The sequence below is a fragment of the Branchiostoma lanceolatum genome, chromosome 13 (genome assembly GCF_035083965.1).
Source record: "Branchiostoma lanceolatum isolate klBraLanc5 chromosome 13, klBraLanc5.hap2, whole genome shotgun sequence".
Taxonomy (NCBI): domain Eukaryota; kingdom Metazoa; phylum Chordata; class Leptocardii; order Amphioxiformes; family Branchiostomatidae; genus Branchiostoma; species Branchiostoma lanceolatum.
In genome coordinates this window covers 11,101,073-11,118,163 of record NC_089734.1, presented here as the reverse complement: position 1 = coordinate 11,118,163, position 17,091 = coordinate 11,101,073, and the positions used below count along the sequence as shown (strand labels likewise).

Here is a 17,091-nt window from a genome sequence, read left to right as displayed (position 1 = left end):
TGCACAGACAAACAAGATGATTACAGATCCGAGACAAATTAGTAACAGATGACCAAGTGTTCCCAGAGAAAGTCCATATAAAACCTCACACAAAATATGTTCTATATACAGGATACTTGCAGACAGATCTACCATTGCAACCAAAATTCATATACATACATGTACATGAGAAACAAACAAATACACCCACACTCAAAACTGCTCGATCACTGCATGCCTACTTCCGTAAGGAGTAATGAGCTGTTTACATTCTATTTGTTCGAACCGCTCTAGTTCAAGGTAAAGGATACTCGGTGGCATTGGTGCATAATGCATCATTGTGGTATATGGTACATAATTGGTCCCCCTGGTATTTACCTACAAGTGACATCCATAAAGCGCAGACATAGTTCAAGGTTGTCAAAGTGTCACAAATGAGGGTCATGTCACTGGAGCTGTCTTTTAGCAATTACTAGGAGGAGGTCATGGCCATACTTTAAGGAGTTTATTCAATCAAAGAATACACTATCCCTGATTCACAGCATAATCAAATATCCAGCTGTCAATGGCATGAAACACAAGTTGTTAGCATTGAGCATAGTGAGCGCCGAAACCCTTAGATTAAAAGTCAGAACAAAATGCTCATCAATATGACTCATACATGAGAAAGGCAGCAAAGCAGTACATACTTACCATATACATGAAATGGGTATCACTTTTCTATTACAAGTAATTAGATCACAATGAAACTCTTTCACACCTAGATGTCATTGACATAGTGTGGCTTTCAGGAGTGTGAATAGAAACGCGTGTGATGATTTGTATGGAGGTCTCAGCCTATTGCCAGAGGGACGCCATCAGGAATAGCACAGCCCAGATATCTGGGCCAAGTCTTACAATACCAATTACAACATTCATCTGTCAAAGACAAGAGGCTTTCTTCTAACTCTAGATCTTACATTACCGGTGATATCTATCATTTGCTGAAATACGGTACATGCTCTTCCCCCTCTACAATTTTCTACGCTGAAATGTTACACTATAGAATGTATTACTACTAATATTACAAGGACCACAGAAAGAATAGCTTTAGTAAATAGCTAATTGTGGATCTAAATAAAGTCAAAGTGAAGTCAAAGAAAGGAAAGTGATGGAGGAAATTAATTTTCACATTAGTGCCAGCCAGCATAATTTCAACACAATTAAGCTCACATTGTTGTCTTAGATCATTATAAAATGTAATAATTATTGCATTCGCGTTTTATCATGTGTCAAAAGACTACGAGACAATGGGTGAGAATTATATAATGGGGCCTTAAAGTTTTCATTAATGGACATTCTTTGATTATAAACAAACAAAACAAGCATTAGATTGTACAAAACACACTATCTTGCAGTCCAATTTTCATCTATTTTACAAAATCATAAAATTGAAATAAAACGTTTTACCATACCAAGTAAGCATAATTGATATTGATTTACATCATAAATGTAGAAGTCTGGCACAAGCAACCCTTTAGTATTAACCTTTAGCCTGCAAAGGCAGCCATTTGGCACCAAAGTTGTGTTGGTTATAGGGATCGCAGCAGGGAACAGGTTAACCAAAGTAAAAACAAAGGTTTCAAATTTTTCTTGTGTATATTATCATGTAATCCATGTTCCATATATGTTGTATCACTTACATAGAATAGCTTAGTGTTCAGTCTTAAGTTATGTAGAACTCATTAGCATCGTTATAGGCAAAGGTGTAGATATTAGTCTTTATATTTAGTACTGCTCAAGAACATGCCATACATTGTACCTGTAGTTACAATTGTTGTGCAATAAAGGTTGGTTGATTGAATGATCTACAATGCCTATGGGAGGGTTTAAAAAACTACAAGTATGACTATAATACAACCTACCATTGTGGACGAAAGCTCCAGTAAGAACCATCAATCTTGAACTGATCACATCCATAATGGCAGCGGACCATAACAAACACGGAGTCCAAGTTTCTATAACTCCTGAGTCAGCAAGCAGCAGCCGAACTTGTTTACCCAAGACTATCCCCCACAAAACTTTCAGGGTGGTTTGCTACCTTGGCTATGTCCCATATGGCATACAGCCTGTCTTACAACAGCGGGAAGGAATGCTGGGATCAGGGATGGGGCGCAAATCAATTTACTACCAATCTGGAGCCCTGAGGGACCGAGGTTGAACCTGAGGTGTGGGTTACTTTTACACAAAGCCATTCCAATTTTACGCTGCACAATTACACTTTACAGTGTATGTCTGTCTTTCTTCAAAATAATGTCTTAGAATAAGAATGACTTTCTTGTGAACTGGGAAAGGAGATAAGATCATATAAAGTGACTTAATGTATACCATCCTCTGGTTGTGGGTTACTTTTACCAAAAGCCATTCAAATTTTAAGCTTCATAATTACAGTGTATGTCTGCGCTTCTTTAGAATAACTTCTTAGAATGAGAGGTATCTTTTTTTCAAGGAAGACTTCTTTTGAACTGAGAAAGGAGATATGATCATATAAACGTGACTTAATATATGTAGATACCGTCCTCTGGTTGTGGGTTACTTTTACCAAAAGCCATTCCAATTCTAAGCTGCACAATAACAGTGTATGTGTTTATGCCCCTTCAAAATAATTTCTTAGAATTTGAAGTATCTTCCTTCCAAGAATGACTTCCTTGTGAACTGGGAAAGGAGATAAGATCATTATAGACATGATTTAATGGATACCATCCTTGGGAGACCCAAATGTAATGCAGGTGTGAAAAATATGAACCCCAGTCTGTTTCCATTAAAGGTGTTGACTGTGTTCTCACTTTTCATCAGTTTCAATATGATATCCACCATAAACTCAGAAATTTTGAGATCAACCTAGGGTGATAATTGAATTATATGATGTCAGTGTTCTAAAATTCAATCATCAGGTGAAAAATTTGAAACACTGCGTCATATAATCCAATTATCAGGCGAAAAGGCGTCAGCACGGCATAAGTTGCAAACTGTGGAAAATCCCAGAACTATGACAGACTTATGTGAAACAACTTGAAGTAAGAATTTGACTTTGGAATATATCAAGCATAGCATAAAAGGATTTTCAATTTTTTGTGTAGCTTTCCTTTAAGATATAAGAATCTTTACCCTTGAATGAGATTTGTATGGCCTTGTCCAGAAGAAAACCATTCAGACAGAAGAAAGGCGACAACAAAAATATGCATTCAGGTTCATTTCTATAAAAGGTTATGAAACAGAATAATCAATTGATTTGCTCAGGTGCATCACATGTATGTATATTTCCGTAAAAATCCTTCACAATCCAGCAATTTGTTTATTGTTTATTTGAAATATCTCCAGTACATGATACATACTTTAAAGCTGAAAGAATTGATTTCATTATATCCAATCGGTAACAACTGCCACAAAGACTAAAATAACCCAAATGTATATACACTGTACATGTATCTACCCACAACAAAAGCATTAGCACCACTTCCACATTCACACTTCAAGTGTAAACTGGAATCAATTAGCGACAACTATTTTACTTCACTATTAACCCACAGACAGTGATGGGCAGTGTTTGGGGGATGCCCAGCAGGCTTTAGCAACACACCCTCCATCATCACTGACAGATCTGGCTATACCACATCCAATTCCATTCACCTGAGACCAAGCTAGCCTGAATTCAATCAAGCCTCCTGTGACCGCTCGCAGCCCTGTAACCGCCTCACAACCCAAGGGGAGGGGAGAGAAACCCCCCGGACAGCTGGAGTTTGTGTTATACAGACTAAGACCAAGCTATTCAGTCGCCACATGGCTTGTTACCTCAGGGAAGGAGGTTCACCTCAGATGGGGGTACTGTTTGTGTGATAATGCACCAGTCCTATAACTCAAGATCCTATTTGTTTGAATTTTGGCATGTCCTTAGGTATTAAGGTTTCGATGAAACATGGCAATTATAGCAGTATTTTCTGGTACTACAGCAGCTCTAGCTACCAGGGGATAATTTGCTTCTCTCCAAGCAGAGGTTAGGCTCTGGTTTGCTTTAGAAGTTTAGACATACTGTACATGTATTTTAGACTTTCTTGTCGGCCTTTCTATTTCATCTTTGTATGTACTATTTTTCTATTAGCTCTTGGGACTAAGAACTTGTACCTGGTCATAAATAGACAACATATAATATAACTCATTGAACTTGATACTAGTACTCAGGGCAGAAACGTATCAAACACCTTTGCCACACCACAAACACTATTTCTACTTCACCGAGGTTTGTTGTTGTTCTGCTTCAACGAAACCTTGCCCCTTACGGTTGCTCAATTCGGTGGAAGCAAACTAAATTGGATAAAGAATGTACCCTACAATTATAGCTTTCCATGTCACTGAAGATTGACAATCCCTACAAACTGAACAACCTGTACCTGCCAGGTAATCCAACACAACAACAAGACATGGCGCTCAGAAAGGGTGGCTGGGTATACGGAAATGACTGTAGATAAACATGTAGAAATTTGCTAAGAAAAAAACACAGATAGACCCCTAGGTTAGTTTTCTTATAGCCTGGGTGATAGGCTGGTCCAAGGCTAGTTACTTAGCTCCAGAGCTGAAATGCCCTCTGAGGAAATTTTGCAATAGCCCTTGAGTTAGCCTGGAAACCATACCATCGGGAGCTTTACAGTATCTCTATGATGCTGGGAGTGATGCCCGCGTGCCCAGACAGATAGCCCGCTTATGGGCTTGGCTTAATTAGTTCGCTAGAGGCGAAATGCCAGCTAAGATGCGGATCAAAGTAACGGACTGGGCTGGTAAAACACCCCTAAGCCGACCCAACCCTAGAGACTGGTGACCAGGCTACCCTTGAGTTAGACCTTGGACAAAATTTTCATAGGGTGGGGGTGGGAGGTGGGATTGTATGTTGACCCTGGATCCAAAGAGTTGGCCTTTGCAGGCCCTGGAAACAGTCTGGCATCCAGGCTAGGTTTCTCCAGGCCTAGAATTGCTTTAAATTTCTGTCATCATAGCAAATCCATGCTCACTGCTGGCATGACTTGTCCTGATCTTAATCCCTTCTTCACATGTCATTTGAGTCTGTCAATATGGTCTATCATCCATGTAGAATTCGGCTAAACATTTCAAACACATTCAAATGTATTTATAGCTAAGACAGGGATTTACGTACATCTCGGTCCAGATAAAATTTCAGCGTAACGATTTGATGCTAAAAATCACCATGGTTTTATGTTTGCAGTTTTTGAGTTGAGTGAACTGTGACCGTGAGTGACACCACAAGAAGAGGTCTGTCTTCAATTGCACCGTTAAATTACTACGGCTGTTTCAGAACTACAAACTCAACGACACCGCAAACTCTTGATTTTCACCTTGCCCAAAAATCTAAGTGCCTGGAACCTTATCAAATCTACAGTGCCTTTTTCTCCCATCACCAGCTACTGTTCCAGACCACATGGTGACCCTTGGGGCACTTCAGCAATCAATCAATCAAGTTTACAGGCACACAGACAGTCTTGCTAATCCTGTCTTCCATCCTCTAACCAGGTCAGACATCTCCTCTTTAAAGTACCCCAAAATGACCCTGAGCTATCTCAAACCAAAGCTCTTAAATTCCTCTTTAATGGTTGTGTCTCTACAAGAATTTTACTGGCCTCTGGTCCTTCTAAAGTTAGCCTGGATGCCAGACTCAGTCCAGGGCCTACATACTTGTACAAACAATGTACATTGAAGGCCAGCTCCTCTGCTCCAGGGCTATGATAGCCTGGATACCAGGCCCTTCATGCTAGACGATAACCTCTATTGGCCGAGGGGGTCTGCATGGGGGGTCCCGAAAACGCTTGACCCTTAATTCAGAACAACCCCCTACGTATGACGCTAAGATCAAGGAAGGCGATTACGCAAAATCTAGTCGCCTCGCTACGAATTACGTGGCTAGGACGGCTTTCCCTACGAATTACGGGTAATAAAAAAGGCTGCCTATGCCTTACAGAAAGGAGCATGCAGGCACTCATAGATTTAGAGATGGGGGGGTCTGGCATCCAGGTTATTCCAGTGGTGCAGATGTCTGGGATGGTCCTCCCAAGGCCATAGATGCTGATTTATAGACTGACCTAGTTCTGACTGGCATGGCTGCCCTCCTGAAACATTAGCCCCAGCTGGGAGGGCCACATCCTGCAGGGTCAACGACCTAGACTTTTGCTCAACATCCTCAAAAAGACCAGATTTGCACTGGGAAAATTTTCTGGAATTACGACAACAACATACGACAAAGTTGTACGTCTTTGCAGTACAGCGCCTTTTTTCCTGGGTGTGAATCGGCCCAGTGTGTCGTATGACAGGCATTTTTATGGCAGTCAGGTAACATACAACAAAATCGTAAGAGCCATAAAAGTGCCAGCCTTACGACACACGGGGCCGATTCACACCCTGGAAAAAAAGCGCCGTACACCGAAGACATACCACTTTTTTTACGTCATTGTCGTACATCCAGAGTGTGAACCAGGTCAAAGATTGCACCCATCCTATCCACCCATCGCTACCCACCAATCTATGAACATATATTTTAAGTACAATAACATTGTGTTTTGTTTTCTTAGTTTATCTTCCTTAATTCCAGTTCCTTGATCAAGATTTATAGTGGATTTTGGGGCCGACAGGTCAAAAAGGTTAATTAGCTGCAAACCCTGATGGGAGAAAGGTTCGTCTGTGTTAGTAAAAGTCATTCTGGATCAAAGTTAAACTGTAATTGCTAACACAAAATCTGGACTAATTTTTAACTGATCAAGGAATGAGCAATCCACTGCTTCTGTGACATCACGTTATGCAGATTGGACATGTGACTCGGTGAGCAGTGGATCATTGGCTGCTGGAAGTCTGTAGTGCCCTCCGTCTGCTCATTCCTTGTCAAAGACTGAAGTTGATCAGTTGAAAATTCAGGCAAGTCCAAAAGAATTTTGACTGCAAAAATCCTGGAGAATTTCTGTTAAAAAAATAGCTGTTTCAATGTCACTTGACTGTGAAACATGAACTTCATGTTGGAACATATGGGACACACTAACTTGTATTATCCTCTTTATCCCAGGAGAGATATACCGGTAATCTCATTATTTCACTGAACCTTGTCCTTTACACTGCCGCATGGTGAAAATCGAGAGTTCTCTAGTGTCTTTGAATACGAATCGATCGAAACCACCATCGTAATAACGCAAAGGGAGACAGAGCACGCGTTCACAGTTAGAGGTCACTGTGAAAACCATGAACATAAAAAAACACGGTGACCGCAAATATTTCTCAGTTGATGGTGTGAAGTGTATTGGAGGCCAGACTGAATAAGGCCAGTGGCTATTCGTAACGGATCTCCCACTAAGAAAGAGAAGCGACCCTCGGTTATTTATGAAGCCATTGCAGTCCAATAATGCTCTACGGGACCCCCTGGCCAAAGTGGTTCAATACCAATTTCCTTACACGCCTAAACGTCACATTAACTCAGGAAATGGAGCCCACTTTTACACAATGTCAGGTGCTCTGTGTAGACACAAAATTAATCACCTTTTCCGAACAGTTGAAAGGTTTTTGCAATGCCATTGTAGTGAAGATTACTTGGACACAAGCTGCACAACAATATCTTAGGATATAGGAAATAGACACGTTTATCTTTTGCCCTTTGCTTAGGCTTTAACACATTGAAGTAGCCATTTGGCACCCCATTCTTTATCTATTGGTTATGGGGTTAGGCCTGTGGTTAGGCAGCAAGCTATTCAAACAAGTTGTTCCTGATATATAATAACTATAACCACTGATTTCTCAAATCTACAAACTGATTGCCATCAGGATGCCATAAAAATTAATGATTACAACTTATATTCAGATGGCTGGGATATAGAAATACATCATCCTTCGACAAACATGACATTTTCCAATACCTGAAACCCTTAGGGAAGACTTTTCAGTTACTGGCTTTCTTCCTGTAGGTAGGTTACCATTCTGACCTCTGTATTGAAGTACTGGGAATAAAAGATTTATGGAGGCTTTTAGCAATCACTGCCTGCGTACAATGAACCTTTGGTCCAAATCCCCTAGAGCGACAGAAACAGTAAGACACTCTCAAAAGGCAATGCAGACGATTAGGAAACCTGACAAAAATATTGATCGCAAACCTTCTATAAATAGATAGTAAACGCAATACTATAGGGCTATTTGTCGGAATTCCCATTGAGCCAGCGAGCTTTTATTTGGTTTCACCCTACGGTAGCGTGATTTACACCTTTGTTTTTCGACTCAGTAGGCCACACTGCTTGTAATATGTCCTCTGTGGTTGGTAGGCCACAGGGTCTTGGCCACAGACACCAAATGGGTTGTGTCTAATGTGAGAAGAGAAGACAATTTGTCTCCAGTTTGCTCGGTGAATAACCAGCAATTTGAAGAATGTTTCTTACACAAAGGGCAAGTTCATTTCCAGAGTCTGAGGGGCTGTCGGAAGTGATGGAAGTGTGAAAACTAGAAACACAAGTTCAACTGATAATCAAAACTGCTTGCAATCTCGTTTTTACAAGGCTAAGCAGAAAGAAAGGAGAAGGGAAAGATCTCCCAACATTTTCACCAAAAGAAAACCCTGCTATCTAACTTGTCAAAAATACAAAAATATAAGTGTTGAAAATGTTGAAAATCGCGAATCAGACGTTGTTGAAAGACACGCCCCGAAATAAACGCTGTCGCTGCCCAGAAGGCCTGCAAAGTTGGCTACATGAAGGGACCTTCCCATAACTCTTGGTGTATCAAGCAGTACCCATCCTCATCTAACACCCTCAGGCCACACAGTTGTGCACTAACATCAGAGAACTAGTCCACTGGTAGCCAGATTGAGTTATAGCTGCCGCCCAACACTGGTCTACGGGAGGGGCTATTGAGCCCCGGACAGCAGAGTTTTGCTTGACAGTTACACAGACTAGTCCACGGCCCTGTGCTTAAATACGGTCACACCAACAGAGTCCTACACAATTAAAAGATGAGGATTTACATGGCCACTACCCCTTAGCCAATGAGAGCCCAGTACTGTGACCATATCTTGGTAGAGCAGAAAAGTGTTGTACTATGAAAAAGTGTGGTACTGTGACACCAAAAGCCAGGCCACACAGTTGTGCACTAACATCAGAGAACTAGTCCACTGTGCTAAACAAGGTCACACCCACAGAGTACTCGTACACAAAGATGAGGATATAGCAGTTTCCTATCTGTCCCTATCTCTCCAGTCTGCCCCAAATCCTGGGCTTTGAAGTGTGCAGAGCAGGCCGGATGCTCCGTCTTTTGAACCAATAAACCTCACTGCCCACAGTTGACTGTGACAACGGCAGTGCTCTTTTTTGTCGCACACATTTGGTTTGACTCACTTTCTAACCTTAAAAGAATACTGTAGATTTATTCATTTTTGCGCCGGTTTTATTTCGCGGTAGAAGGGAAAAGGAGGTTTTCTCGTGGCTGAAACAATTTAGTCATACAAGGGAGACATATTTGCGGTGTCATAAATTTGCAGTAGAGATCTAGAGGTCACCACAAAAACTTGAAAAAAACTTCTGCAAAAGTTTCATGATTATGCAGTATCTGTGAGTCCATGAACTATTGGATTTTTCTCCAAAAAGCGCAAATATCTGGGAATATGAGAGCTTTGAGATTCATGTGAGTCTGTGCATATATAATGAGCATAGAACTCTGATCAGTTCATTCGCCGCAATTATATCAGAGCTTACTGGAGAAATTGAAAGTTAATACAGACACAGTACTAGTCTGCCAAATGTTTAATCTAACTGCACAAATCATGATAAACAAATTATGGCTTAAGAAATGATAACTAATTATATAAGCAGGAGGTCCTAATTATTTTACATTTAAAAGCCAGTAAAGTGGTTTGAAAAATAAGATACCATTAGACAGCCTATGGTTATAAAACAGTCCTGTCTCCCCATTTCCTTTCTGCTGGCAGCGACTTAACAGCTTTAGCGTTACATTAGGTAGGATTATCGCTGTGTAAAGTGGCCATTACCGGCGATAAGATGTAACCATTATTCTTACCACTGCAACAGCACGCAGGGCATAAAGGTGGCGGTAAGCCTTTTGGCTAGGGGATTTCTGTTTCAAAAACAGTGGAAACAAACACTGCCAAAACTATTCTAATACCGTACTACATGTACATTCCTCTCATTTCTGTATATACATACATTGTATGTACGAGGGAGGAATTAACATTTTTTAGCGTTATAAAAGAAATAGAAAAATAAGGTTTTGTCTGTGACCGTAACATGGTATATCCATACATTCGTTCATTTTTAGATTAAGTTTTAATTTGCAGGTTGTTACGGTTGATCGTGAAGTACTGTGTAACAGTGGGGTTGAACTTTGAAGTTCCAATCTAACTGGTCCGGACCTTTTAGACTAGCGGTTAGTGCATTGGATTCATGAGCTGGCGGCCCGGGAACGGCGTTCGATTCCCGGGAGCCAGGAGACTGTACTACTCGCCTCTTGTGTTACAACTGAGACATGTCATAAAATGGAGACAGTGTAGCGTTGAGCAGTGATCTAGTAGCTGCAGTGGAAAGGCATGTCCCTGGTGAGATACACAAGGCCATGAAACACCCATTACGGGAAGATGCTTCGTCATACATGTGTAACTCATGGTCAAACGTTGGGTTCATGAATTCAAGCATGAAAAGGAAGGTGTCAGAGATGACCCCAGAACTGTCACCTGTGTTAAATCCTTCTTAATGCCCTGTCATTGATTTACGATTATCATAATTTCCTGAACACCAGCTCTTATTGATTTTTTGCAAGGATGCCCCAGCATTCAGCCAAACTGCCATAATAGCATATCTCCAAGCAGATGTAGCAGTTGGACTTGTTTTAGCGTATTTGGCAGGATGCGCACTTTATAGAGGGTAGCACTGACATTGTGTTATTGCAATTATCAGTACTTTTGAAGGAAAGAGTTGTTATTTTAAACCTGGAGAGAGACCTGAAGTCATTTCAACTAAGATAGGATCAAACAGCAATGGGGAGCCACAAATCCCCAACCTGTTTATAGATCTGGTGACTTGGGGCTTCAGAAATGAAGCAATTTAAAGGCTTATATTGGAAGATAACAAGCCTGACTGATATGATTCCATGTAGGGGAGTTGTTACCTTCACCTACTGTGCTTTGTTTTGGTATCTGTGAACAGAATAACTACAAAAAGTTAGACATGGTTTGTCAGGTTTCTTTTTTTTTGGTGTATCAGGTTTGTTGCTTTTTCTTTGATGGAGAAAATTATTTGAGTTTGGGGAAAATCTACTCTTAAACAGATATTATTTCAGAATGTCGGGACAGCAAGGCCATTATGAGATGGTGGGACAGTGCATTCTAGTACATTGGTCAGTACCTGTCTATTACAGATCTTTTTTCTGTCTCACTCACTGTTTGGGAGACCATGTTAGCGTTGCGAATTTTCGTAACGTTGTTAAACTTGTCACTTTAAGCTTACGAAAATACCTTCTCGTCAAGTTTGTGTCATGAAGCTCTAATATTTTTGGACAAGTCACAAAAGAAATGAAATCGGGGGAGGATTCTAGAGCCAGATGCATTTTGTTTGTGATTATAAAATCTATACACTTGTCTAGAGGATGCCCTAGCGCCCTAGGATGCTAGGATAGTTTTCCACATATCTAGAAACACGTTTGTCTACTCTATATGTTTACGGCTTGTAGTGTTGTATTTATGTCCTTGTATGTTCCATGTGTTAAGTTAGACGACCTGTACTTAGCCCCTCGGGGCATGAATGCACAATAAAGGTCTTTCATTCATTATTTGAGGCTTGTATTAAATCATTTTTGCTACATTTCTACAGTTTTATTCCATATATTTTTTCATATCGTCTGCACAGGCACCGCTGCTTGCCCACCCTAGGCTTAACTAAGGGCTTATCAAACTCCCAGGGAATACGTGTGTATGATAGCACAGCCCTAATTGCCTGGTAGCGTCTGTGAAGAATTGAAAGGCTGGCAAGACAGGATATTGTGCAGCGATAAAAAGTAATGAAATAAACAGTCCGAGGCGAGATACGAGTGGTTCCAGGCAATTGAAATTTTGCGTACTTACTTCAGGGGTGCCAAAGAATACATACGAATTTTATGGAATACATAAGAATTTTACGGAATACATACGAATTTTACGGAATACATACAAATTTTACGGAATACATACCATCCATTACTAGAAACATACGATCCGTACGGAATACATACGATCCATTACGCAGAAACATACGATCCGTACGGAATACGTACGATCCACTATGCGGAATATATACGATCCGTACTAATTTGCTGGCCATCGCGCTTAAAATAAGCACCGAATCTAGCTTTGTCTGGTCCTCCTACATGTAGTTGATCTAAGCCTACATCGGTCTTAATTTAGTGCAGCTTGAGATTTTTAGAGTTTATCCGGATGGGATACGCCATTATTAAGCTCTTATAAGCCAAGATATCGTACGAAGAACTGGTTATCCCGAGTCAGCCATCTTGAATTTGCCGCCAGTGTCACGTGATCCAGGCACATGTCTCCAAATTAGTAAGGATCGTATGTATTCCGTAAGGATCCTATGTATTCCGTAAGGATCCTATGTATTCCGCGTAATGGATCGTATGTATTCCGTACGGATCGTATGTTTCTAGTAATGGATCGTACGCATTCCGTAAAATTTGTATGTATTCCATAAAATTCGTGTGTATTCTTTGGCACCCCTGTACTTACTTTTGCGTGTTTAAAGGCCTGGATATATACAATGTGGTACCGTAGTAATAAAATATGATACAGCCACCTTATAACAACAGACTAAACCCTTCAACAACGATTGTGTCTATGTGAGCAATAGCAAAACAGTCTAAAATTCTAATGGCAATGTCAGATCATGTAACAAATAACTCTAATAGGAAACAACAATGTTGAACGACAAAACTGCTCCGAATTGTTGATAAAAGGAAAACCAGCATCTTTCATGTTTTCTATTCTCTCATCAAATATTCCATATTTCAGAGTCCGTATGTCAATAATACTAAGTATTACAGAGTGTATATTAAGGTACTGTAACAGCATTACCGTATGCTACAAGTGTACAACCTCTAATAAATGCCAGCATTAGTCCATTTGTATGCAACCAGTGTCTCAAGGGCATACGACAAGTCTTTCCAATCAAAATGACTGGCCTCACCTGATAAGCACACTGAGCTCAGCAATTTTGAAATGTTCCTTGGGATCCATATAAATGTGTTTGAGCTAGGGTTTCGGTTTGCTGGCATAATAAGTGTTCTGACAAATTCTAGAGTGGTGGCTTCATATGAAGGATAAGCGAGACAGCTACGAGCTGTTGTTTCAAGATAACGCATGTCTGTGACAGTGTACTACTCGTAATTACTTTAACCATGAAGGTTATAAATCAAATTCAACATGTAGTCTACTAGAAATAATTTTTTTCTGTTTTGTAATGTAAAACTTGTAAGCAACAATAAGGCCACAGCAAGTAATTTTTATGGATGACATCAGCGCGCTCATTAATTTTCGCCTGATTTCGAAATAAAAAACAAGAAATTTCATTGCCCTCCGACGGTGGTCAACATGCCAAAAATTGGCAAATATGTCGTAAACGTTGACATTCTAAGGTGTTTCATTGCATATGAGTACCCAGTGTAGTTCCTGCCCATGATGGTATGACAAGCTGTTTTCTGCGTTTGTTCTAGTTAATTGAGCTGTATACACATCTTCAAGAACAGTTTAATGTTGACAGTCTAAGGTGTTTCATTGCATATGAATACCCAGTGTAGTTGCTTCAGATGATGGTACAACAAGCTCTTTTTTGCATTTGTTGTAGTTAGTCTATTGAGATGTATAGTATTACATATCTACAAGGACATCTTTTTCTGCTTGGCCGAGTCTACAATTTCTCTTTTAATGGAGGATGATATTAATAGAGGTTTCAACAAGTCCTAGAGTGCCTACTACAAAAGTCAATAGTACAGATTCCCTTTCATTCATACGGTACCCACTACTACCTCGGTAAGTGTGAGCTATTTGCATCAATTCAGAACAATGCAAGGTAACGTTTATAACGTTAGAAATTATAACAACAGTCTGTCTTCCTGTGTAACTTCTCAAGATTTCAAACAATCATACCGGTATTCATTTTTTTTAAAAGCTGCTACGGGGGGAAATGTTAACCTTTCCGTGGACTGTCTCTCCTGGCCAATTATTGAACTTTTTTGCCGAATTCTACGATCCGCACCCCAGTAGGTACTTTTCTTGGAGGCATGCCTTCATTGCAAACTTCTTTTCAAGGCCAGCAAGAAAAATGACAGCTTTGATAATTCATAATTGGATGAGTCATTCTCAGCAGACAGCTGTGTAACAGTTGGTGGTGTTTTTACAGATCCGCCCTTTGGCAAATTGCGACATAAACAGACACAAATCCCATTATCTACAGTGACAATCACTCAAGGACAATTACATGTAATTTTACTTTAATGTCTCACAGTGATCATTTAGAATTATCTGAAAACAGCAGACTATTTCAAGCTAGTAGAACGTCCTTGCCTAGCCTCCTTCGCAGACAGAGTGGCGGAACTATGCCTGTTGGAGTGGCGTAACTCCCTACGCCGTGAAACTTCCTCCGTCAGCATTAGAGAACCTTAACCCGTGTACAAAAAATTACGCATCAGCGCTACCCTCAAAAATATAAACGCAGTGTTGCTACAAAAGTCTGCGAAGGAGGCTAGTCCTTGCCCAGGTTTAGGTTTCTTGGGACTTTCTTATTCAGGGAAGAATTCTTTATCTTTAAGTTCTGTATATCTGATGACACAAATACTTCAATCAACATTACTCAGTTGAGAAGGATTCACACAGGAAGGAAGCTTTGATAGCCTAGTATCTGTACTACCTTGCTCCGGTTGGCTCCGGTTGGCTCCCTTGATCGCTTCACTGTAGAATAGTCTGGCACCCTTCAAACAGTTTGGTTATGAACATTTTTTTTAAGTAACAAGGATCAAATTTTCAAATGTCTGTTCAAGTTTGAACCCTGTTAAAAAGCTGTTATAGAAGACTGTGCAATTTGGAGCCAATCAGAGCTCTCGAATATACATCTCGCTATATTACGCTAATATTCAAATGCAAATTGAATCTCTTAGTCTATATCAATGGGTGCCAGAGTCTTTGGTAAAAAAGTGATTAGGGAAGCTCGAGTGATCCAGGGCTGGACTACTGTAAACGAAATGTTTGCGGTGGTTTTATGTTCATGGTTTTCACGGTAAGCTCTTCCTCGCTCCAACTCAAAACCACCATGAACATTTTTCGCCAGTGTTTCTGTAGCGCTACTATTTCAAACGAACTCAAAACCACCGCGAATACTCAATTTTCTCCCTACTGTCAAATTACTAGTAAAACCATGCAAACTTAAATGCATTTACAGTAGTATGGATACCTGGGCTCCCCTTTGATACAAGACAACAGATTTAACCAGATTATAATATAATCCTCCCTATCAGACTACTAGTAAAAGTCCACACATCTGTGAGATGTTACTTGTGTTGGTCCATTGGCCACCCCATCATACCACAACATGACCCACTTTTCCTGTTTAGATTTCTACTGGGGTTGCATGGTTAAGGTGGGAAATCTCCTTTCCTAACTCCCTTGTGAAAACATACAACTTGCTTTGATTGATATTCAGACACTAACGTGACTAAGAAAACAGAATCCACTTTTGGGGTAAGTCCAAAAAGAAGTTGAGAGAATGACCCTGACTATACATTTTTGAGTCTGCTATGTAATTGTCTTTAAGGTATTCGGAAACACCTGAAAAACAGGTCAAGGACTTGAGTGTGATCTACTGATAAAATAGATCAACGTAAAGAAATACTAAGATTGTCATTCCAAAGGATAAACTGAGATGTTACAGACAATCTGATCCAAAAATGCAATGCTTAATATGTGTTACTTACAATCTACATGTTTTGCATAAGTCAAGTCAAGTCAAGTCAAGTCATAATGATACTATAAGTTGTGTCATGCCTATATTCAATACTCATAATCTCTAACAATTTTTTAAAACTACGTACAAAACGTGATATTGTAACTTAACCCTGAAAACACAGTTTTATGTGCAACATGTTATGAGACTTCGTTATTTTTGACAGACAATCCGATCTTTATGAGAAAAACAGACAGCACTAAAAAAACCCGTTGTCTGATTTTGCGATGAACTTTAAACGTTAAACACTAGCCATACGATATGTAAGACGTATACGTATATCAGTATACATGTGTAATATCACGTATGGCAACATTCATAGGATGTTCCCACGATGGACACAGGCAACCGTAAAAGTTGCTATGACGATAAAAACCTGTCCAGAAATCAAAACAAACTTCTTCGGCCAATAGAAATGCTCAGCTCTGATCACAGAGAGCCATTGTATTTCTCTGTAACATCTGCCTTTGAGTTTCATTGAAATCTGGAGAACATTGAGCAAATAGTACTGAACATTGATCAGGGGGTCAAGTCATGATCGTGCTAGTTTCCCCAAACATGATTTTGGCCTAAGGCCATTTCCCAACCCACTAATTCGCTGCGGGATTTTCCGCGCCCAAATAACTCAGCTAAAATAGCATCTTAACGGAAAGTCGAGGATGTTATGTATATGCTATATACCCAAGGGTAACGTATAATGTCATGAAATATGACGTTTGAGGAGGGTTTTTCTTACCGGAGCTGCTACAGTCTGAGTACCCGTCCATGTCTCTGGTGTCTCATCGATACAGCCAAGCTGAGCAACCGCATCCAAACATACACATAATTATCTCCCCTTACGTCACTTAAATCAACAAAATAAACCTACCATATAGGCTAGTATTAATATAAATTTTATTCTGATTGTATTTTAATCATGATTGGTACAAAAATGTTTTGATATGGTGGATACTAAAAAATACATTTCTACGCTTTGTTGCGTTCTGTGTTTTCATCATGGCAACCAAGCGAAATAAATATATTGGAAAAGCCGAAACTTAATAAGAAATATACACAA

General features: G+C 40.0%; 1 protein-coding gene across 2 annotated transcripts in view; it reads right to left on the bottom strand.

The window, feature by feature from the left end:
• Positions 1-16,843, bottom strand: part of LOC136446786 (RNA-binding protein 45-like) — a 68,026-nt gene extending 51,183 nt beyond the window's left edge. The window contains exon 1 of one of the 2 annotated variants that reach the window (XM_066445361.1): positions 16,771-16,843. In XM_066445361.1, coding sequence (XP_066301458.1) covers positions 16,771-16,801 — 31 coding nt within the window. In that variant the 5' untranslated portion in view covers positions 16,802-16,843. Of the gene's footprint in view, positions 1-1,883; positions 1,988-16,770 lie in introns of those variants that run through there. The other variant, XM_066445360.1, reaches the window with a different exon arrangement.
• Between the last annotated feature and the right edge of the window lie 248 nt (positions 16,844-17,091).